General features: G+C 45.5%; 1 protein-coding gene across 1 annotated transcript in view; it reads right to left on the bottom strand.

Moving 5' to 3' along the window:
- Positions 1-15,079, bottom strand: part of LOC106592167 (polycystin-1) — a 184,731-nt gene extending 169,652 nt beyond the window's left edge. Inside the window, 1 exon segment of the mRNA XM_045709451.1 lies at positions 14,560-15,079. Within this exon segment, the coding sequence (XP_045565407.1) occupies positions 14,560-14,849 (290 nt within the window). The 5' untranslated portion in view covers positions 14,850-15,079.
- Between the last annotated feature and the right edge of the window lie 9,381 nt (positions 15,080-24,460).

The following is a 24,460-nucleotide window of genomic DNA, read 5'->3' as shown; positions in this document are numbered from 1 at the left end:
TCTAGAGGAGTGTGGATTAGGGACAACACACACTCTGCTGACTAGAGGTCTGATCTAGCTCTAGAGGAGTGTGGATTAGGGACAACACACACTCTGCTGACTAGAGGTCTGATCTAGCTCTAGAGGAGTGTGGATTAGGGACAACACACACTCTGCTGACTAGAGGTCTGATCTAGCTCTAGAGGAGTGTGGATTAGAGACAACACACACTCTGCTGACTAGAGGTCTGATCTAGCTCTAGAGGAGTGTGGATTAGGGACAACACACACTCTGCTGACTAGAGGTCTGATCTAGCTCTAGAGGAGTGTGGATTAGGGACAACACACACTCTGCTGACTAGAGGTCTGATCTAGCTCTAGAGGAGTGTGGATTAGGGACAACACACACTCTGCTGACTAGAGGTCTGATCTAGCTCTAGAGGAGTGTGGATTAGGGACAACACACACTCTGCTGACTAGAGGTCTGATCTAGCTCTAGAGGAGTGTGGATTAGGGACAACACACACTCTGCTGACTAGAGGTCTGATCTAGCTCTAGAGGAGTGTGGATTAGGGACAACACACACTCTGCTGACTAGAGGTCTGATCTAGCTCTAGAGGAGTGTGGATTAGGGACACACACACACTCTGCTGACTAGAGGTCTGATCTAGCTCTAGAGGAGTGTGGATTAGGGACAACACACACACACTCTGCTGACTAGAGGTCTGATCTAGCTCTAGAGGAGTGTGGATTAGAGACAACACACACACTCTGCTGACTAGAGGTCTGATCTAGCTCTAGAGGAGTGTGGATTAGGGACAACACACACTCTGCTGACTAGAGGTCTGATCTAGCTCTAGAGGAGTGTGGATTAGGGACAACACACACTCTGCTGACTAGAGGTCTGATCTAGCTCTAGAGGAGTGTGGATTAGGGACAACACACACTCTGCTGACTAGAGGTCTGATCTAGCTCTAGAGGAGTGTGGATTAGGGACAACAACACACACTCTGCTGACTAGAGGTCTGATCTAGCTCTAGAGGAGTGTGGATTAGGGACAACACACACTCTGCTGACTAGAGGTCTGATCTAGCTCTAGAGGAGTGTGGATTAGGGACAACACACACTCTGCTGACTAGAGGTCTGATCTAGCTCTAGAGGAGTGTGGATTAGGGACAACACACACTCTGCTGACTAGAGGTCTGATCTAGCTCTAGAGGAGTGTGGATTAGGGACAACACACACTCTGCTGACTAGAGGTCTGATCTAGCTCTAGAGGAGTGTGGATTAGGGACAACACACACTCTGCTGACTAGAGGTCTGATCTAGCTCTAGAGGAGTGTGGATTAGGGACAACACACACTCTGCTGACTAGAGGTCTGATCTAGCTCTAGAGGAGTGTGGATTAGGGACAACACACACTCTGCTGACTAGAGGTCTGATCTAGCTCTAGAGGAGTGTGGATTAGGGACAACACACACACACTCTGCTGACTAGAGGTCTGATCTAGCTCTAGAGGAGTGTGGATTAGGGACACACACACACACTCTGCTGACTAGAGGTCTGATCTAGCTCTAGAGGAGTGTGGATTAGGGACAACACACACTCTGCTGACTAGAGGTCTGATCTAGCTCTAGAGGAGTGTGGATTAGGGACAACACACACTCTGCTGACTAGAGGTCTGATCTAGCTCTAGAGGAGTGTGGATTAGGGACAACACACACTCTGCTGACTAGAGGTCTGATCTAGCTCTAGAGGAGTGTGGATTAGGGACAACACACACTCTGCTGACTAGAGGTCTGATCTAGCTCTAGAGGAGTGTGGATTAGGGACAACACACACTCTGCTGACTAGAGGTCTGATCTAGCTCTAGAGGAGTGTGGATTAGGGACACACACACACTCTGCTGACTAGAGGTCTGATCTAGCTCTAGAGGAGTGTGGATTAGGGACAACACACACTCTGCTGACTAGAGGTCTGATCTAGCTCTAGAGGAGTGTGGATTAGGGACAACACACACTCTGCTGACTAGAGGTCTGATCTAGCTCTAGAGGAGTGTGGATTAGGGACAACACACACTCTGCTGACTAGAGGTCTGATCTAGCTCTAGAGGAGTGTGGATTAGGGACAACACACACTCTGCTGACTAGAGGTCTGATCTAGCTCTAGAGGAGTGTGGATTAGGGACAACACACACTCTGCTGACTAGAGGTCTGATCTAGCTCTAGAGGAGTGTGGATTAGGGACAACACACACTCTGCTGACTAGAGGTCTGATCTAGCTCTAGAGGAGTGTGGATTAGGGACAACACACACACTCTCTGCTGACTAGAGGTCTGATCTAGCTCTAGAGGAGTGTGGATTAGGGACAACACACACTCTGCTGACTAGAGGTCTGATCTAGCTCTAGAGGAGTGTGGATTAGGGACAACACACACTCTGCTGACTAGAGGTCTGATCTAGCTCTAGAGGAGTGTGGATTAGGGACAACACACACTCTGCTGACTAGAGGTCTGATCTAGCTCTAGAGGAGTGTGGATTAGGGACAACACACACTCTGCTGACTAGAGGTCTGATCTAGCTCTAGAGGAGTGTGGATTAGGGACAACACACACTCTGCTGACTAGAGGTCTGATCTAGCTCTAGAGGAGTGTGGATTAGGGACAACACACACTCTGCTGACTAGAGGTCTGATCTAGCTCTAGAGGAGTGTGGATTAGGGACAACACACACTCTGCTGACTAGAGGTCTGATCTAGCTCTAGAGGAGTGTGGATTAGAGACAACACACACTCTGCTGACTAGAGGTCTGATCTAGCTCTAGAGGAGTGTGGATTAGGGACAACACACACTCTGCTGACTAGAGGTCTGATCTAGCTCTAGAGGAGTGTGGATTAGGGAACAACACACACTCTGCTGACTAGAGGTCTGATCTAGCTCTAGAGGAGTGTGGATTAGGGACAACACACACACACTCTGCTGACTAGAGGTCTGATCTAGCTCTAGAGGAGTGTGGATTAGGGACAACACACACTCTGCTGACTAGAGGTCTGATCTAGCTCTAGAGGAGTGTGGATTAGGGACAACACACACTCTGCTGACTAGAGGTCTGATCTAGCTCTAGAGGAGTGTGGATTAGGGACAACACACACTCTGCTGACTAGAGGTCTGATCTAGCTCTAGAGGAGTGTGGATTAGGGACAACACACACACACTCTGCTGACTAGAGGTCTGATCTAGCTCTAGAGGAGTGTGGATTAGGGACAACACACACTCTGCTGACTAGAGGTCTGATCTAGCTCTAGAGGAGTGTGGATTAGGGACAACACACACACACTCTGCTGACTAGAGGTCTGATCTAGCTCTAGAGGAGTGTGGATTAGGGACAACACACACTCTGCTGACTAGAGGTCTGATCTAGCTCTAGAGGAGTGTGGATTAGGGACAACACACACTCTGCTGACTAGAGGTCTGATCTAGCTCTAGAGGAGTGTGGATTAGGGACAACACACACTCTGCTGACTAGAGGTCTGATCTAGCTCTAGAGGAGTGTGGATTAGGGACAACACACACACACTCTGCTGACTAGAGGTCTGATCTAGCTCTAGAGGAGTGTGGATTAGGGACAACACACACACACTCTGCTGACTAGAGGTCTGATCTAGCTCTAGAGGAGTGTGGATTAGGGACAACACACACTCTGCTGACTAGAGGTCTGATCTAGCTCTAGAGGAGTGTGGATTAGGGACAACACACACTCTGCTGACTAGAGGTCTGATCTAGCTCTAGAGGAGTGTGGATTAGGGACAACACACACTCTGCTGACTAGAGGTCTGATCTAGCTCTAGAGGAGTGTGGATTAGGGACAACACACACTCTGCTGACTAGAGGTCTGATCTAGCTCTAGAGGAGTGTGGATTAGGGACAACACACACACACTCTGCTGACTAGAGGTCTGATCTAGCTCTAGAGGAGTGTGGATTAGAGACAACACACACTCTGCTGACTAGAGGTCTGATCTAGCTCTAGAGGAGTGTGGATTAGGGACAACACACACTCTGCTGACTAGAGGTCTGATCTAGCTCTAGAGGAGTGTGGATTAGGGACAACACACACTCTGCTGACTAGAGGTCTGATCTAGCTCTAGAGGAGTGTGGATTAGGGACAACACACACTCTGCTGACTAGAGGTCTGATCTAGCTCTAGAGGAGTGTGGATTAGGGACAACACACACTCTGCTGACTAGAGGTCTGATCTAGCTCTAGAGGAGTGTGGATTAGGGACAACACACACTCTGCTGACTAGAGGTCTGATCTAGCTCTAGAGGAGTGTGGATTAGGGACAACACACACACTCTCTGCTGACTAGAGGTCTGATCTAGCTCTAGAGGAGTGTGGATTAGGGACAACACACACACACTCTGCTGACTAGAGGTCTGATCTAGCTCTAGAGGAGTGTGGATTAGGGACAACACACACTCTGCTGACTAGAGGTCTGATCTAGCTCTAGAGGAGTGTGGATTAGTGTGGAGTCTCTGGTTTAGAAATAGCTGTAGCTAATTATACATGCATGGGAAAAAGGAATGAAATGTCCATAAATGTATCTGTGTGTGTGTGAGTGTGTGTTACTATCCTTGTGGAAATCCCAAAAGTCCCCACAAGGACAGTAATACAAGGAACATTCTCCATCGTGGGGACATGTCCCCATGAAGACAATAGCTATTTTAGGCTTAGTGGCTAGGTTTAAAGTTAGGGTTACAATTACAGCTAGGTTTACGGTTAGGTTTACGGTTAGGTTTACGGTTAGGTTTACAGCTAGGTTTACGGTTAGGTTTACAGCTAGGTTTACGGTTAGGTTTACAGCTAGGTTTACAGCTAGGTTTACGGTTAGGTTTACGGTTAGGTATACAGCTAGGTTTACGGTTAGGTTTACAGCTAGGTTTACGGTTAGGTTTACAGCTAGGTTTACGGTTAGGTTTACGGTTAGGTTTACAGCTAGGTTTACGGTTAGGTTTACGGTTAGGTTTACAGCTCTGTTTACGGTTAGGTTTACGGTTAGGTTTACAGCTAGGTTTACGGTTAGGTTTACAGTTAGGTTTACAGCTAGGTTTACGGTTAGGTTTACGGTTAGGTTAACAGTTAGGTTTACGGTTAGGGGTTAAGGTAAATAGGATCTTGAATGGAAATACATTTTAGGTCCCCACAAGGATAGTAAAACATATGCTTTGTGTGTGTGTGTGTGTGTGTGTGTGTGTGTGTGTGTGTGTGTGTGTGTGTGTGTGTGTGTGTGTGTGTGTGTGTGTGTGTGTGTGTGTAAGAGAGCTCAGAGTCAAAGACTACTTCACACAAACAAACACACACATGCGGAGAGAGAAATGTCTACACTGAGTCGGTAAATGATGAACCCAGACCATTCTGTTTAACTAGCACCAGTTAACCATTACAGACACACACACACTAGTGCTGGAGCTGTCTGTGGTGTTATGTCCACGGTAATACTGTAGTGACAGTGAAGGGTCATGGCTGTAATGACATACTGTAGTGACAGTGAAGGGTCATGTCTGTAATGACATACTGTAGTAACAGTGAAGGGTCATGGCTGTAATGACATACTGTAGTGACAGTGAAGGGTCATGTCTGTAATGACATACTGTAGTGACAGTGAAGGGTCATGTCTGTAATGACATACTGTAGTAACAGTGAAGGGTCATGTCTGTAATGACATACTGTAGTGACAGTGAAGGGTCATGTCTGTAATGACATACTGTAGTGACAGTGAAGGGTCATGGCTGTAATGACATACTGTAGTGACAGTGAAGGGTCATGTCTGTAATGACATACTGTAGTGACAGTGAAGGGTCATGTCTGTAATGACATACTGTAGTAACAGTGAAGGGTCATGGCTGTAATGACATACTGTAGTGACAGTGAAGGGTCATGTCTGTAATGACATACTGTAGTGACAGTGAAGGGTCATGTCTGTAATGACATACTGTAGTGACAGTGAAGGGTCATGTCTGTAATGACATACTGTAGTGACAGTGAAGGGTCATGTCTGTAATGACATACTGTAGTAACAGTGAAGGGTCATGTCTGTAATGACATACTGTAGTGACAGTGAAGGGTCATGTCTGTAATGACATACTGTAGTGACAGTGAAGGGTCATGTCTGTAATGACATACTGTAGTGACAGTGAAAGGTCATGTCTGTAATGACATACTGTAGTGACAGTGAAAGGTCATGTCTGTAATGACATACTGTAGTGACAGTGAAGGGTCATGTCTGTAATGACATACTGTAGTGACAGTGAAAGGTCATGTCTGTAATGACATACTGTAGTGACAGTGAAGGGTCATGTCTGTAATGACATACTGTAGTGACAGTGAAGGGTCATGTCTGTAATGACATACTGTAGTGACAGTGAAGGGTCATGTCTGTAATGACATACTGTAGTGACAGTGAAGGGTCATGTCTGTAATGACATACTGTAGTGACAGTGAAGGGTCATGTCTGTAATGACATACTGTAGTGACAGTGAAGGGTCATGTCTGTAATGACATACTGTAGTGACAGTGAAGGGTCATGTCTGTAATGACATACTGTAGTGACAGTGAAGGGTCATGTCTGTAATGACATACTGTAGTGACAGTGAAGGGTCATGTCTGTAATGACATACTGTAGTGACAGTGAAGGGTCATGGCTGTAATGACATACTGTAGTGACAGTGAAGGGTCATGTCTGTAATGACATACTGTAGTGACAGTGAAGGGTCATGTCTGTAATGACATACTGTAGTGACAGTGAAGGGTCATGTCTGTAATGACATACTGTAGTGACAGTGAAGGGTCATGTCTGTAATGACATACTGTAGTGACAGTGAAGGGTCATGTCTGTAATGACATACTGTAGTGACAGTGAAGGGTCATGTCTGTAATGACATACTGTAGTGACAGTGAAGGGTCATGTCTGTAATGACATACTGTAGTGACAGTGAAGGGTCATGTCTGTAATGACATACTGTAGTGACAGTGAAGGGTCATGTCTGTAATGACATACTGTAGTGACAGTGAAGGGTCATGTCTGTAATGACATACTGTAGTGACAGTGAAGGGTCATGTCTGTAATGACATACTGTAGTGACAGTGAAGGGTCATGGCTGTAATGACATACTGTAGTGACAGTGAAGGGTCATGTCTGTAATGACATACTGTAGTGACAGTGAAGGGTCATGTCTGTAATGACATACTGTAGTGACAGTGAAGGGTCATGTCTGTAATGACATACTGTAGTGACAGTGAAGGGTCATGTCTGTAATGACATACTGTAGTGACAGTGAAGGGTCATGTCTGTAATGACATACTGTAGTGACAGTGAAGGGTCATGTCTGTAATGACATACTGTAGTGACAGTGAAGGGTCATGTCTGTAATGACATACTGTAGTGACAGTGAAGGGTCATGTCTGTAATGACATACTGTAGTGACAGTGAAGGGTCATGTCTGTAATGACATACTGTAGTGACAGTGAAGGGTCATGTCTGTAATGACATACTGTAGTGACAGTGAAGGGTCATGTCTGTAATGACATACTGTAGTGACAGTGAAGGGTCATGTCTGTAATGACATACTGTAGTGACAGTGAAGGGTCATGTCTGTAATGACATACTGTAGTGACAGTGAAGGGTCATGTCTGTAATGACATACTGTAGTGACAGTGAAGGGTCATGTCTGTAATGACATACTGTAGTGACAGTGAAGGGTCATGTCTGTAATGACATACTGTAGTGACAGTGAAGGGTCATGTCTGTAATGACATACTGTAGTGACAGTGAAGGGTCATGTCTGTAATGACATACTGTAGTGACAGTGAAGGGTCATGTCTGTAATGACATACTGTAGTGACAGTGAAGGGTCATGTCTGTAATGACATACTGTAGTGACAGTGAAGGGTCATGTCTGTAATGACATACTGTAGTGACAGTGAAGGGTCATGTCTGTAATGACATACTGTAGTGACAGTGAAGGGTCATGTCTGTAATGACATACTGTAGTGACAGTGAAGGGTCATGTCTGTAATGACATACTGTAGTGACAGTGAAGGGTCATGTCTGTAATGACATACTGTAGTGACAGTGAAGGGTCATGTCTGTAATGACATACTGTAGTGACAGTGAAGGGTCATGTCTGTAATGACATACTGTAGTGACAGTGAAGGGTCATGTCTGTAATGACATACTGTAGTGACAGTGAAGGGTCATGTCTGTAATGACATACTGTAGTGACAGTGAAGGGTCATGTCTGTAATGACATACTGTAGTGACAGTGAAGGGTCATGTCTGTAATGACATACTGTAGTGACAGTGAAGGGTCATGTCTGTAATGACATACTGTAGTGACAGTGAAGGGTCATGTCTGTAATGACATACTGTAGTGACAGTGAAGGGTCATGTCTGTAATGACATACTGTAGTGACAGTGAAGGGTCATGTCTGTAATGACATACTGTAGTGACAGTGAAGGGTCATGTCTGTAATGACATACTGTAGTGACAGTGAAGGGTCATGTCTGTAATGACATACTGTAGTGACAGTGAAGGGTCATGTCTGTAATGACATACTGTAGTGACAGTGAAGGGTCATGTCTGTAATGACATACTGTAGTGACAGTGAAGGGTCATGTCTGTAATGACATACTGTAGTGACAGTGAAGGGTCATGTCTGTAATGACATACTGTAGTGACAGTGAAGGGTCATGTCTGTAATGACATACTGTAGTGACAGTGAAGGGTCATGTCTGTAATGACATACTGTAGTGACAGTGAAGGGTCATGTCTGTAATGACATACTGTAGTGACAGTGAAGGGTCATGTCTGTAATGACATACTGTAGTGACAGTGAAGGGTCATGTCTGTAATGACATACTGTAGTGACAGTGAAGGGTCATGTCTGTAATGACATACTGTAGTGACAGTGAAGGGTCATGTCTGTAATGACATACTGTAGTGACAGTGAAGGGTCATGTCTGTAATGACATACTGTAGTGACAGTGAAGGGTCATGTCTGTAATGACATACTGTAGTGACAGTGAAGGGTCATGTCTGTAATGACATACTGTAGTGACAGTGAAGGGTCATGTCTGTAATGACATACTGTAGTGACAGTGAAGGGTCATGTCTGTAATGACATACTGTAGTGACAGTGAAGGGTCATGTCTGTAATGACATACTGTAGTGACAGTGAAGGGTCATGTCTGTAATGACATACTGTAGTGACAGTGAAGGGTCATGTCTGTAATGACATACTGTAGTGACAGTGAAGGGTCATGTCTGTAATGACATACTGTAGTGACAGTGAAGGGTCATGTCTGTAATGACATACTGTAGTGACAGTGAAGGGTCATGTCTGTAATGACATACTGTAGTGACAGTGAAGGGTCATGGCTGTAATGACATACTGTAGTGACAGTGAAGGGTCATGTCTGTAATGACATACTGTAGTGACAGTGAAGGGTCATGTCTGTAATGACATACTGTAGTAACAGTGAAGGGTCATGTCTGTAATGACATACTGTAGTGACAGTGAAGGGTCATGTCTGTAATGACATACTGTAGTGACAGTGAAGGGTCATGTCTGTAATGACATACTGTAGTGACAGTGAAGGGTCATCTTGCTGGTTTAGTTGGTTAGTACTGAGGTCTGGAGCATCGAAAGGGTTCAATATGTGCCCCCTTCGTCCCCCACACTCTTCGTCCCCTCTTGCTGTTCTCTAAACGCACTCGCCCTCTCCCCCCTCTCTCTCCCCCATTCTCTCCCCTCCCCCTCTTTATTTACTACCTTGTGGAATGCCTGTACTTCCGTGAGTGATGTCATCAGTTGCTGTCGTCACGGTAACAAAACAAACCTCCTGCATATGGCTGGTGGATTCAGTCTTTCCCAGCTCGTTAAAAAACATGGAGGAAAGAAAGAATGGGATATGAAGAAAAATGTATCACTTGTTTCTTTGAACTGAACATTTACACTATCAGGAGACGGAGGGATGAGGATACACTGGAGGAAGGAGAGAGAGAGGGGGGAGAAGAGGTTAGAGTGAGAGAAAGACTGCAACCAAGATGGAGAGAAAGGGGAAGAGAGAGATAACAAAAGAGGATGAGGAGGAGTGAGGAAGAGGAAAATAGGGAGAAAGAAGAATAGAGGGAATAGAAGGAGGAAGAGGGATGAGGGAGAGAGAGTAGTCCCTCCTATACATGACATCTGTTAGACTTCTGAAGAGAGGAGGTGTACTGCCAGATCTAACTACTCTGTAAATACTCTGGTTTATAAGACAACATCTCCTGCTGTGTGTGTGTGTGTGTGTGTGTGTGTGTGTGTGTGTGTGTGTGTGTGTGTGTGTGTGTGTGTGTGTGTGTGTGTGTGTGTGTGTGTGTGTGTGTGTGTGTGTGTACAGTTGTACTTCTCCTGGGCTGGTCGGGGGGTGTGATAGTTGCGGTGTGGTTGTCCTGGTAACGACACAAAGCAAAACAGTGATGTAGCCAGGAAAATGGAGATGTGTGTGTTTTCAGCTACTGTGTGTGTGTGTGCGTGCGTGTGTCAACACCAGAATCATCCAAAGTTCAGCTACTCTAGAGATGAGGGATATAATGTGTAGAAGTGAAGAATAGACCGATGCCTTGGTGTCCACATCAAACAGCCTTCAGCACTTCCCACTTTGTTTCTTCCTGTATCTCTCAGTCCAGACATGATGAATCCCTGAGCTCAGATCACACTTTACACACCTCTCTGTCCATACTACTCCTATTGATTAAAAGGGCAAAACGGATCCTAGATCAGTATCCTACTCTGACAGTTCCATAACAGAAGAGTCCTGATATTGACCTAGATCAGCTATGGAGCCCTGTGAGAGTTCCAGTCAGAGAATGAGAATTCATTAGAATCACAACTCATTTCATTGTAATTATACGGCATCAACGGCTGTGTCGCTGGGATGGATATTCCTCTCCATCCACAGAAATGAGATGTATATATTTTCCACCGCTCCAATGATATTTTCTACCGTTTACCAACTTTTCCCGGGAGGACAGCGGGGTTTGCTTAGCTTGATGAAATAAACGCTCCTGTCCAGTTTGGCAGGACCCTGACACGACAGTATCACTCCTCGCCACTGCAGAACCCATGTCTTCACGCAGTTATCCCTGCGAATGGCCAGCCCCTTATGCAGAGCCAATGAAATGGAAACACGGCCACACGCACTGCAACATTAATGAATAGGATGAAGTGAATCCTACAGACCTGGGTCTTTACGGTTTCTCCTTTTACTATTAAACTACATACGACATATTAGTAGACAGATTACAGGACCAATTTCTGTCATTTCCATAGGCTGAGTAAAGATCAGGCATATCCAAACAGAAGCCTATGGATTAGCATAACTATCTATGTATAGGCCTATATGAACCTTATTCCCCCCACGCAGTAGCCAGGTGGTGACCTAACCAAATGACATGCTGCAGTTTACTTCTAAAACCTCAACAGTTCGTTTAAAACACAACAAGCTTGTATTCCAGAAAAACCCAGAGCCTTGAGAAGAGATTTATCCTAAAAGTGAACGGAGAAAAAGTTCAAACATAACGGATTTATAGGAAAAATAAACTGCTAACCTACGACGCTCCTTCAGTGGCAGCGAGAGGACAGAATGTTCCAGCCTGAAGTTTCAAATCTGCACCACGCCTGCCTTCAGAGCTGACCCGTCTTGTAGGCTGCTACCCATCGGTCAAACTCCAAACAACAACATTTGATGGCCGCCGTCTTGGATAGTGACCTTCTAGGCCTAGGGCACTAACTCTTCCAACACACCGACAGCAGCTTGACGCAGACGTTCTATAAATCCTGCACCACACAGAACGCACTGCAACTGCCTCTGCAGCGTTTCATTGGAAATGAATGTACTTCTGGTGTACCAAAACGCAACGACACTTTTGTTGTGTTCGAAGCGTAACACCTCGCAAAACGGGCAGCCAGAGAACGGAGGATGCAGAGGCCAACTTGTTGCCTTGGAACTATTTTTGTTTTGGTAATTTGTCGTGGGGACAACTTACAATGTTGCTCAACAGAGTTCTATGTGACTGTGACGCACGTTGGTCTGGTGCAGCTACTTCCAGTTGAGGGTCACTATGGGTGGAGTATTAGGCTGCCCACCCACACCATATAATGAGTAAACACCAAGTATCCAAAACAAGTTCTCAACGTTTGTTATTTGTCTCAATATCTATTAAACACGTGACAATTTCTTATCACATGGAACAATTTCTCCTAACAATAAATACATGCACAATTCATAGGAGGAAACATGTATTGGACAACTACTACTACAACTATTGTTACTAATACTATTGTTACTACTACTATTGTTACTACTACTATTGTTACTACTACTAATGTTACTACTACTACTGTTACTACTACTACTACTATTGTTACTACTACTAATGTTACTACTACTAATGTTACTACTACTATTGTTACTACTACTACTACTATTGTTACTACTACTACTACTATTGTTACTACTACTACTATTGTTACTACTACTACTATTGTTAGTACTACTATTGTTACTACTACTACTACTACTACTATTGTTACTACTACTATTGTTACTGCTACTAGTGTTACTACTACTACTACTGTTACTACTACTACTATTGTTACTACTACTACTACCACTGTTACTACTACTACTATTGTTACTACTACTAGTGTTACTACTACTACTATTGTTACTACTACTACAACTGTTAATACTACTACTACTGTTACTACTACTAATAGTGTTACTACAACTACTATTGTTAATACTACTGGTGTTACTACTACTACTATTGTTACTACTACTACTACCACTGTTACTACTACTACTATTGTTACTACTACTACTATTGGTACTACTACTATTGTTACTACTACTATTGTTACTACTACCACTATTGTTACTACTACTACTACTACTGTTACTACTACTACTACTGTTACTACTACTATTGTTACTACTACTACTATTGTTACTACTACTACTACTACTATTGTTACTACTACTACTACTATTGTTACTACTACTATTGTTACTACTACTACTACTATTGCTACTACTACTAGTGGTACTACTACTACTATTGTTACTACTACTACTGTTACTACTACTGTTACTGTTACTACTACTACTACTATTGTTATTACTACTAATACTATTGTTACTACTACTACTACTACTACTATTGCTACTACTACTAGTGTTACTACTACTACTATTGTTACTACCACTACTGTTACTACTACTACCATTGTTACTACTACTACTGTTACTGTTACTACTACTGTTACTGTTACTACTAAGGTTACTACTACTACTACTACTACTACTATTGTTACTACTACTACTACTATTGTTACTACTACTACTACTACCCATTGTAACATCCTTTCTCTCATTACAAAATTGCTATTATGTTGCTACTGCAACATTGTAACTGACTGCAAATTGGCATCAAAGGCCACAAAGCACATCAAAAGTATAAACTCAAACCAAAGCACATCAAAAGTATAAACTCAAACCAAAGCACATCAAAAGAATAAACTCAAACCAAAGCACATCAAAAGTATAAACTCAAACCAAAGCACATCAAAAGTATAAACTCAAACCAAAGCACATCAAAAGTATAAACTCAAAACAGTTACACCTCGATCACACATGGTACACAGCATCATCTGGATATGTCTGCAACAAAAGTTCAACATTCCCTTTCTGCTACCATTTCTGTCACAGCGACAGACAGCATCGTTGCGTTTTGGTACACCAGAATGACATTCATTTCCAATGGAACGCTGCGTTTGCCTTGCAGCATTGCGTTGCAGAGGCAGTTGTGGTGCAGTCGTTGGATTTATCGAACTTATGTGTCAAACTGTATGCGTAAGAGGACTTGACATAAATGGTAGCAGAAGGTGAATGTTGAACATGTGTTGCACACATATCCAGATAATGCTGCATACCAATTTCAGCAATGGCACTGTAGGTGTGATCGAGGCGTCAAGCAGTCTACAAATACAATTTGAGGCATACCTTCGAAAAAATCAAATGTATGCACCACACAGAACGCATTGGAACTGCCTCTGCAACGCAATGCTGCAAGGCAAACGCAGCATTCAATTGGAAATGAATGTACTTCTGGTGTACCAAAATGCAATAACACTGTCGATGTGATCGAGGCGTAACTTTTTCCATGACAGCATGCCTGGAAGCCTGCCAGTCTATTCTGGAGTATCATATCTGTAGTGAAACGGTGTGATATCTTTCTCAACACCAGCCAATGGCACACAAACAAACGACCGATACAAACAATTGAACAAGAAGAGTGTTCAGAATTAAAATGTTACGTCACGGGAGACGCCAACTCCCCATCCCTCCTCCACCGGAGGGAAAGTACCAAGGGGCACACTCGGGGTTACGTCAATTACCGAGCGGTGCGGTGGCATACCTCACACGCCGCTTCCCATCTGGAGTGTCACATGCTAACGTTACAACCACTAGGCTACTTACAGAACGTTAGTTCCCGGTGGGAGGTCCCCCGCCGCTGGCCCCCGCTCCAGACCGATGTTCGTACAATTAACCACGCACGATTCCCGGGACCCCGGTGCGATAACACACGTACAGTTACCGGGACACGGGCTCCCGCAACTCCTACCGCTGCCGCCGTCCCCGGGCGCTGGGCTCCAGCCCCATGCCTCCAGGCAACAGAGAGTGAAGAGCAGACTGGAAAATAATCCAAACTTTGGGAATGAGGCGCCATGTTTTCGCTTGGATAAAATCTGTCCATTTCTAAAAGGCATAGCTCACTCACATCGCATCGCCTCTGATGTTGGAAGGGTCCTCGCACTGAGGGAGAAAAACTTGTTCGTCGCTTTTTAACGGATTTCTTCATGTGAAAACATGCTAAGAGCGCAACTAACTTTTTAAAAAACCGTTTTTTAAAACCCCCAGGTTTTCGTAGACGTTTCGCCGTTCTCTGTGGTTATAACGGAACTAGCAGCGCTCTTCTTCTTCTTTTTTCGGAAGAAAAAAAGTTCCTTCAACTTCCTTTCTTTCTCCCGCCTTGTTTTGGCTGCCTTCACCCGCTGCGGTTCTACAAGTAAACACTGAGCGCACAGATTCCTTCTTGGGCTCCTTGGGAGAAAGATTCTACTTTTTTCTCATGCAATAATGTGTTATTATTACACAAGTAATCCGTTTAAGGATTTGTTTATACAATGATGTGTTTTCTATTTGCATATCAACATATCAGCCTTAATCGCACCAGAGATATTTTAGCCTACTCAAAATAACAAAACATTATCATATTTTTTTATTAAAACAGTCCCCCCCACACACACATCCTCCCCTCTCCCCACCTCCAGTCCATTCCCTAGATGGGAGTATCTAATTGTGTGTGATGATGATGTGATAACACCTTTAAACAGTCCAGCTGTGTTCTTGGCCTTCTGGGAATATAGGAGACAGTCGGCCACTCACCCAGCCAGTCACTCATTCAGTCAGCTAGTCACTCTTTCAGTCAGCTAGTCACTCTTTCAGTCAGCTAGTCACTCTTTCAGTCAGCCAGTCAGTCAATCACTCATTCAGTCAGCTAGTCACTCTTTCAGTCAGCTAGTCACTCTTTCAGGCAGCCAGTCAGTCAGTCACTCATTCAGTCAGCCAGTCACTCTTTCAGTCAGCCAGTCCACAGTCTGAGCAGGTGTTATAGCTTTATGCAGGTGAGATATTATATTTTACTTACATCCCACTATCTTCTCTCTCAATAAATTCAAATCAAACAATCTCACTAATTCACTTTCATAGACGCGTACGTACGCACACACACTCCTCTCTCTCTTCTCCCCTCTCTCCCATTTCCTGTTCTGCTGCTGGGGCATGCGAGGGGGACGTTCCCGGTGCTGCTTGTGTTGGCCCACCCCATCTCACACACACACACACACACACACACACACACACACACACACACACACACCAGCCTGCAGCTCAGCACTCACAGAGCCACCGCTATAGAGCCTTATACCCAACAACAGCCCAGCCTCCGGCCCATTCCATCTCCAGCCCACCCCATCTCCAGCCCACCCCATCTCCAGCCCACCCCATCTCCAGCCCACCCCACTGAGCCTAGCCTTCACCCCAGACCACCCCAGCCGACAACACACAGTCTTGCCCCAACTACAGAGCCAGACAGAGACTAGAGCCAAAGCGACAGAGCCAAAGCGACAGCAAGGTCGGCCACAATACAGGACTGGGCTAAGCTGGATAGGGTTAGGCTTGGCTGGGTTAGGCTTGGCTGGGTTAGGCTTGGCTGGGTTAGGTTTGGCTGGGTTAGGTTTGGCTGGGTTAGGTTTGGTTGGGTTAGGCTGGAGTATGTAGACTGGATTGGATTGGTTTAAATGGGTTGGGTGAAGTGGCCTGAACTGGAATGGGTTATGTGAACTGGAATGGGCTTGGGTATGGGGACTGGATTCAACTGGTTTAAATGGGTTAGTTGGAGTGGGCTGGGCTGAGGGAGAAGGGGCTGGGCTGGAGGAGAGGGGGCTGGGCTTCTGTTTGGTTATGGGGAGAGTCTACTAGTCAGGAAAACACTACTTACTGCTGGGGCCTCAGACAATATTATTAAAGGACTGGAGGAAGTGAGCGAGAAAAAGAGAGAGAGAGAAAGTTTGTCGACGACACAACGGTGGTAGGCCTGATCACTGACAACAATGACAGCCTATATGGAGGAGGTCAGAAACCTGGCAGTGTGGTGGCAGGACAACAACCTCTCCCTCAACGTGGACAAAACAAAGGAGCTGATCTGGACTACAGGAAACAGAGGGCCGAGCACGCTACAATCCACATCCACGGGGCTGTAGTGGAGACGGTCGAGAGCTTCAAGTTCCTCGGTGTTCACATCACTAGGGACATATCATGGTCCAAACACACCAACACAGAGGTGGAAAGGGCATGACAATGTCTCTTCCCCCTCAGGAGGCTGAAAAGATTTGGCATGGGTCCTCAGATCTTCAAAAAGTTATACAGCTGCACCATAGAGAGCCTCTTGACTGGCTGCAGCACCGCTTGGTATGGCAACTGATCGGCGTCCGACCGCAAGGTGTTTTTTTGCAGTGGATCTATGTACACTCACTAGACTCTACCCACACACTTACTAGACCCTACCCACACACTCACTAGACTCTACCCACACACTTACTAGACCCTACCCACACACTCACTAGACTCTACCCACACACTCACTAGACTCTACCCACACACTGACTAGACTCTACCCACACACTCACTAGACTCTACCCACACACTGACTAGACTCTACCCACACACTTACTAGACCCTACCCACACACTCACTAGACTCTACCCACACACTCACTAGACTCTACCCACACACTGACTAGAACCTACCCACACACTCACTAGACTCTACCCACACACTCACTAGACTCTACCCACACACTGACTAGAACCTACCCACACACTCACTAGACTGTACCCACACACTCACTAGACTCTACCCACACACTTACTAGACTCTACCCACACACTGACTAGACCCTACCCACACACTCACTAGACTGTACCCACACACTCACTAGACTGTACCCACACACTCACTAGACTCTACCCACACACTTACTAGACTCTACCCACACACTGACTAGACCCTACCCACACACTCACTAGACTGTACCCACACACTCACTAGACTGTACCCACACACTCACTAGACTCTACCCACACACTTACTAGACTCTACCCACACACTCACTAGACTGTACCCACACACTCACTAGACTGTACCCACACACTCACTAGACTCTACCCACACACTCACTAGACTCTACCCACACACTTACTAGACTCTACCCACACACTCACTAGACTGTACCCACACACTCACTAGACTCTACCCACACACTCACTAGACTCTACCCACACACTTACTAGACTCTACCCACACACTCACTAGACTCTACCCACACACTCACTAGACTCTACCCACACACTTACTAGACTCTACCCACACACTGACTAGACTACCCACACACTCACTAGATCTACCCACACATTCACTAGACTCTACCCACACACTCACTAGACTCTACCCACAGACTCACTAGACTCTACCCACACACTGACTAGACTCTACCCACACACTCACTAGACTCTACCCACACACTCACTAGACTCTACCCACACACTCACTAGGGGGAGACAGTGCTTGGGAGACGGGGCTTGGGAGACGGGGCTGGGGGTGTCAGGCTTCCTACCTGACTATGTGTCAGTCTTCCTACCTGACTATGTGTCAGTCTTCCCACCTGACTATGTGTCAGTCTTCCTACCTGACTACTTGTCAGTCTTCCTACCTGACTACTTGTCAGTCTTCCTACCTGACTATGTGTCAGTCTTCCTACCTGACTGTGTCAGTCTTCCTATCTGTCTGTGTGTCAGTCTTCCTATCTGACTGTGTGTCAGTCTTCCTATCTGACTATGTGTCAGTCTTCCTACCTGACTATGTGTCAGTCTTCCTACCTGACTATGTGTCAGTCTTCCTACCTGACTATGTGTCAGTCTTCCTATCTGTCTGTGTGTCAGTCTTCCTATCTGACTGTGTGTCAGTCTTCCTATCTGACTGTGTGTCAGTCTTCCTACCTGACTATGTGTCAGTCTTCCTACCTGACTATGTGTCAGTCTTCCTACCTGACTATGTGTCAGTCTTCCTATCTGACTATGTGTCAGTCTTCCTATCTGACTGTGTGTCAGTCCTCCTATCTGACTGTGTGTCAGTCTTCCTATCTGACTATGTGTCAGTCTTCCTATCTGACTGTGTGTCAATCTTCCTATCTGACTGTGTGTCAGTCTTCCTACCTGACTATGTGTCAGTCTTCCTACCTGACTATGTGTCAGTCTTCCTACCTGACTATGTGTCAGTCTTCCTACCTGACTATGTGTCAGTCTTCCTATCTGACTATGTGTCAGTCTTCCTATCTGACTGTGTGTCAGTCTTCCTACCTGACTATGTGTCAGTCTTCCTACCTGACTATGTGTCAGTCTTCCTACCTGACTATGTGCCAGTCTTCCTATCTGACTATGTGTCAGTCTTCCTACCTGTAGAAGGGTGTTCTGATGCCCAAACCTTGGCAGCACCACAGTAAAAAAGGTGGATTTGCATCACGGCTTGCACTCTTTTATATGCTCACCTAAACTACTGCTGTGAGGAATGAAGAGAAGAGAAGAGAAGAGATTGAAAGGGAGATGGAGAGAGAGAGAGGTTGAAAGGGAGATGGAGAGAGAGAGGTTGAAAGGGAGATGGAGAGAGAGAGAGGGGGAGAGAAAAAAGAGGGAGGGAGGGAGAGAGAGAGGGAGAGAAAAAAAGAGGGAGGGAGGGAGAGAGAGGGAGAGAAAAAAGAGGGAGGGGTGAGAGAGGAATGAAGAGCGAGAGAGAAAGAAAGAAAGAGAAGAGGGAGCGAGAGAGAGCGAAGAAAGGAGCACAAAACCTTATTTAAACCATTCTGAATATCTCTGTCCCAGTTGTGTCTCTCATCTAGCCCTCTCTTCTATTGTGTTGTGTGACATCTCTTCAGTCTCGTGCTGTGCTGTGCTGTGCAGGGTAGGTAGGTTACAGGTGCAGGGTAGGTAGGTTACAGCGAGGGAGGGACAGGGAGAGAGAGAGAGAGAGAGAGAGAGAGAGAGAGAGAGAGAGAGAGAGAGAGAGAGAAAGAAGGATAAAGAGGGAGGGAGAGAGAGAGAGAGAGAGAGAGAGAGAGAGAGAGAGAAAGATAAAGAGGGAGGGAGAGAGAGAGAGAGAGAGAGAGAGGGGATAAAGAGGGAGGAGGAGAGAGAGAGAGAAGGATAAAGAGGGAGGGGGAGAGAGTGTGTGAGAGAGAGAGAGAGAGAGAGAGAAGGATAAAGAGGGGGAGAGAGAGAGAGAAGGATAAAGAGGGAGAGAGAGAGAGAGAGAAGGATAAAGAGGGAGAGGGAGAGAGAGAGAGAGAGAGAGAGAGAGAGAAGGATAAAGAGGGAGGGGGAGAGAGAGAGAGAGCGAGAGAGAGAGAGAGAAGGATAAAGAGGGAGGGAGGGAGAGAGAGAGAGCGAGAGAGAGAGAGAGAGGGATAAAGAGGGAGGGAGGGAGAGAGAGAGAGCGAGAGAGAGAGAGAGAAGGATAAAGAGGGAGGGAGGGAGAGAGAGAGAGCGAGAGAGAGAGAGAGAAGGATAAAGAGGGAGGGAGGGAGAGAGAGAGAGCGAGAGAGAGAGAGAGAAGGATAAAGAGGGAGGGAGGGAGAGAGAGAGAGAGAAGGATAAAGAGGGAGGGGGAGAGACTGGTGAGTGATGTTCTCCTGCCTGATGTGTTCATTAACAACAGAAAACAACAGAACATAACTGATATTGTGACTGCATCACAAATGACACCCTTTTCCCTATATATTGCACTACTTTTGACCAGGGCCCATAAGGACACTTGCCTCAGTCTCCTTTACACACTTCTCCCTCCTCTCTGTCTGGTTGCTAGTGGCAAGTCTCTCTCTCTCTCCCTCTCATTCTTTCTTTCTCTCCCTCTCTCCCCCTCGCTCTCGCTCCCTCTCATTCTCATTCTTTCTTTCTCTCCCTCTCTCTCTCTCCCTCTTTCTCTCAGCTGGTCCCTTGGGGCAATATTTGTGTCTCTCTTTCTTGCTTGCTAATCTTTCTGTGTTTCCCTCTTCATTCTCTTTGTCCTTACCTCCTTTATTCTCTCTCTGTGAGTGTTTCTCTGGACCTGGTGCTGTTGTGGTGATGTTGAGTATAGCTGCAACTGAGACACACACACACACCTCTCACGCTAATCCCCTCTGACAGGCCGGTAAGGTCATCCCTCTGGCCATGTGATTGGTTCGCTCTGGGGGTAGTCGTGGAGACAGCCTAAACCCTGCCCCCTGTACCCACATGTCCATCAACTCTCGCCTTGCGGGGGTTCCCTCTCCCCCATCTACCCCCCACAGAAAGAAAGGAAAGAGAGGGATGGAGAAGAAAGAGAGGGATGGAGAGGAAAGAGAGGGATGGAGAGGAAAGAGATGAAAGAGAGGGATGAGAGGAAAGAGAGGGATGAGAGGGATGGAGAGGAAAGAGAGGGATGGAGAGGAAAGAGAGGAAAGAGAGGGATGAGAGGGATGGAGAGGAAAGAGAGGGATGGAGAGGAAAGAGATGAAAGAGAGGGATGAGAGGAAAGAGAGGGATGAGAGGGATGGAGAGGAAAGAGAGGGATGGAGAGGAAAGAGAGGAAAGAGAGGGATGAGAGGAAAGAGAGGGATGAGAGGAAAGAGAGGGATGAGAGGAAAGAGAGGGATGAGAGGAAAGAGAGGGATGAGAGGAAAGAGAGGGATGAGAGGAAAGAGAGGGATGAGAGGAAAGAGAGGGATGGAGAGGAAAGAGAGGAAAGAGAGGGATGAGAGGAAAGAGAGGGATGAGAGGAAAGAGAGGGATGAGAGGAAAGAGAGGAGGAAGAACAGAAGAGATGGGTGCAAACAGGCTGAAAAACAAGATGCTGTATTGGCATTAACCTGCAGCAGACACACTCACACAGGGTTGGAGAGTAACAGATTACAAAACAAACTGTAACTGTAATCCCTCACCTTACCAGCTAAAACATGGTCAGCCAGTGGAAAATGGACTCTTGCAACAGCTGCATAGTGCGGATCCCAGTCTATGGAATACAAGTTTGAGTTCCTCCCTTCTAAACTCCCCCGTGGTATAGTTCCTCCCTTCAAAACTCCCCCGTGCTATAGTTCCTCCCTTCTAAACTCCCCCGTGATATAGTTCCTCCCTTCTAAACTCCCCCGTGGTATAGTTCCTCCCTTCTAAACTCCCCCGTGGTATAGTTCCTCCCTTCTAAACTCCCCCGTGATATAGTTCCTCCCTTCTAAACTCCCCCGTGGTATAGTTCCTCCCTTCTAAACTCCCCCGTGATATAGTTTCTCCCTTCTAAACTCCCCCGTGGTATAGTTCCTCCCTTCTAAACTCCCCCGTGATATAGTTCCTCCCTTCTAAACTCCCCCGTGGTATAGGTCCTCCCTTCTAAACTCCCCCGTGGTATAGTTCCTCCCTTCTAAACTCCCCCGTGGTATAGTTCCTCCCTTCTAAACTCCCCCATGGTATAGTTCCTCCCTTCTAAACTCCCCCGTGGTATAGTTCCTCCCTTCTAAACTCCCCCATGGTATAGTTCCTCCCTTCTAAACTCCCCCGTGGTATAGTTCCTCCCTTCTAAACTCCCCCGTGGTATAGTTCCTCCCTTCTAAACTCCCCCGTGGTATAGTTCCTCCCTTCTAAACTCCCCCATGGTATAGTTCCTCCCTTCTAAACTCCCCCGTGGTATAGTTCCTCCCTTCTAAACTCCCCCGTGGTATTGCGCTCCATACTGTCAACAACTAGTTTCATTTAAGAAGACCAGGGGGAGCTTTTATTGCTCAGTCTCATTGGTGCTGATTATAAAGACTGCCCAAAGGCTGAACGGACACCTGCTCAAACTCACACACTTTTGATCAACTTAAACAGCTGCAAATTATCCAGATTTCAAAGTGTCACCAACAGAAAGGTCAACAATAGGCCTATAACAAATGCAGCATATGGCATTACATTTTCACATGCAAACAGCACTTTCTGGTGGTTGTCAAAGCATGCCATATTCATAGCAGCTTTTATTGTTCAGCTGGAAGCAATGAACCCAATCAGTCCTCCATGACAACACAATCATAAACAACAGAGTAGGCTAATTAGTCCTTAGCTTTTTGGGTTATGCTCAGGTAAAACAATTTGACTAATCTATCTAAACTGAGTGTACAAAACATTAGGAACACCTTCTTAATATTGAGTTGTCCTCAGAACAGCCTCAATTCGTCGGGGTATTTTTTTTACATTTTAGTCATTTAGCAGACGCTCTTATCCAGAGCAACTTACAGTAGTGAATGCATACATTTCATAGATTTTTTTTTCTGTCCTGGCCCCCCGTGGGAATCGAACCCACAATCCTGGTGTTGCAAACACCATGCTCTACCAACTGAGCTACAGGGAAGGCTAAGGGGCATGGACTCTACAAGGTGTTGAAAGCGTTCCGCAGGGATGTTGGCCCATGTTGGCTCCAATGCTTCCCACAGTTGTGTCAAGTTGGCTGGATGTCCTTTGTTTGGTGGACCATTCTTGATACACACAGGAAACTGTTGAGTGTGAAAAACCCAGCAGCGTTGCAGTTCTTGATAAACTTGTACGCCTGGCACCTACTACCATATCCTGTTCAAAGGCACTTCAATATGTTGTCTTGCCCATTCACCCTCTGAATGACACAAATACACAATCCATGTCTCAATTGTCTCAAGGCTTAAAAATTATTCTTTAACCTGTCTCCTCCCCTTCATCTACACTGGTCGAAGTGGATGGAAGGAGCAGGTGTTCCTAATGTTTTGTACACTCAGCGCAGATTGCTGATGCTACAGGGAACAAAAGGACACTGAAAACTCACTGTGATCTTGTCCTTGGACAGACATCTTGCATGGGTGATTGTTTATATGTGTGGGTGAGAGAGAGGCCAACAAACTCCATCACCATGTTCACACTAAGCTTAACACAACTACGTTTTACTCTGTGTGTGTGTGTGTGTGTGTGTGTGTGTGTGTGTGTGTAGTAATGTCAATTGGAAATGTTTGGAACAACCTTGACTGTTGATTGATCTCGATTCTGTAGAGACAACCTGATTCGTCCCTGAAGAAAGACGTTGGATTCACAAGATAGAAATCCACTGAGTTAGACTGATTCACAACATATAAATCCACTGAGTTAGACTGCCTCACAGCATATAAATCCACCGAGTTAGACTGCCTCACAGCATATAAATCCACTGAGTTAGACTGATTCACAACATATAAATCCACTGAGTTAGACTGCCTCACAGCATATAAATCCACTGAGTTAGACTGCCTCACAGCATATAAATCCACTGAGTTAGACTGCTTCACAACATATAAATTCACTGTGTTAGACTGCTTCACAACATATAAATTCACTGTGTTAGACTGCTTCACAACATATAAATTCACTGTGTTAGACTGCTTCACAACATATAAATTCACTGTGTTAGACTGCTTCACAACATATAAATTCACTGTGTTAGACTGCTTCACAACATATAAATTCACTGAGTTAGACTGCTTCACAACATAGATATTCACTCAGTTAGATTGCTTCACAACATAGAATTTCACTGACTTAGACTGCTTCACAACATATAAATTCAGTGTTAAACTGCTTCTTTCTCTCCTCCCTTCAAACAGAAAATACAGGATTCTTTTCTGTTTCCTTTGATGCCAGAATAGTTATAATCTCATTAACATCCAATCACCCAAAGATTGTTTTTCAGTCAAATGTTCATTGTTTTCTTAATGTCATGCTGT

This window comes from Salmo salar, chromosome ssa02 (assembly GCF_905237065.1).
Source record: "Salmo salar chromosome ssa02, Ssal_v3.1, whole genome shotgun sequence".
NCBI lineage: Eukaryota > Metazoa > Chordata > Actinopteri > Salmoniformes > Salmonidae > Salmo > Salmo salar.
The sequence above is the reverse complement of the archived record's forward strand: the minus strand, read 5'-3'. Positions and strand labels throughout refer to the sequence as shown.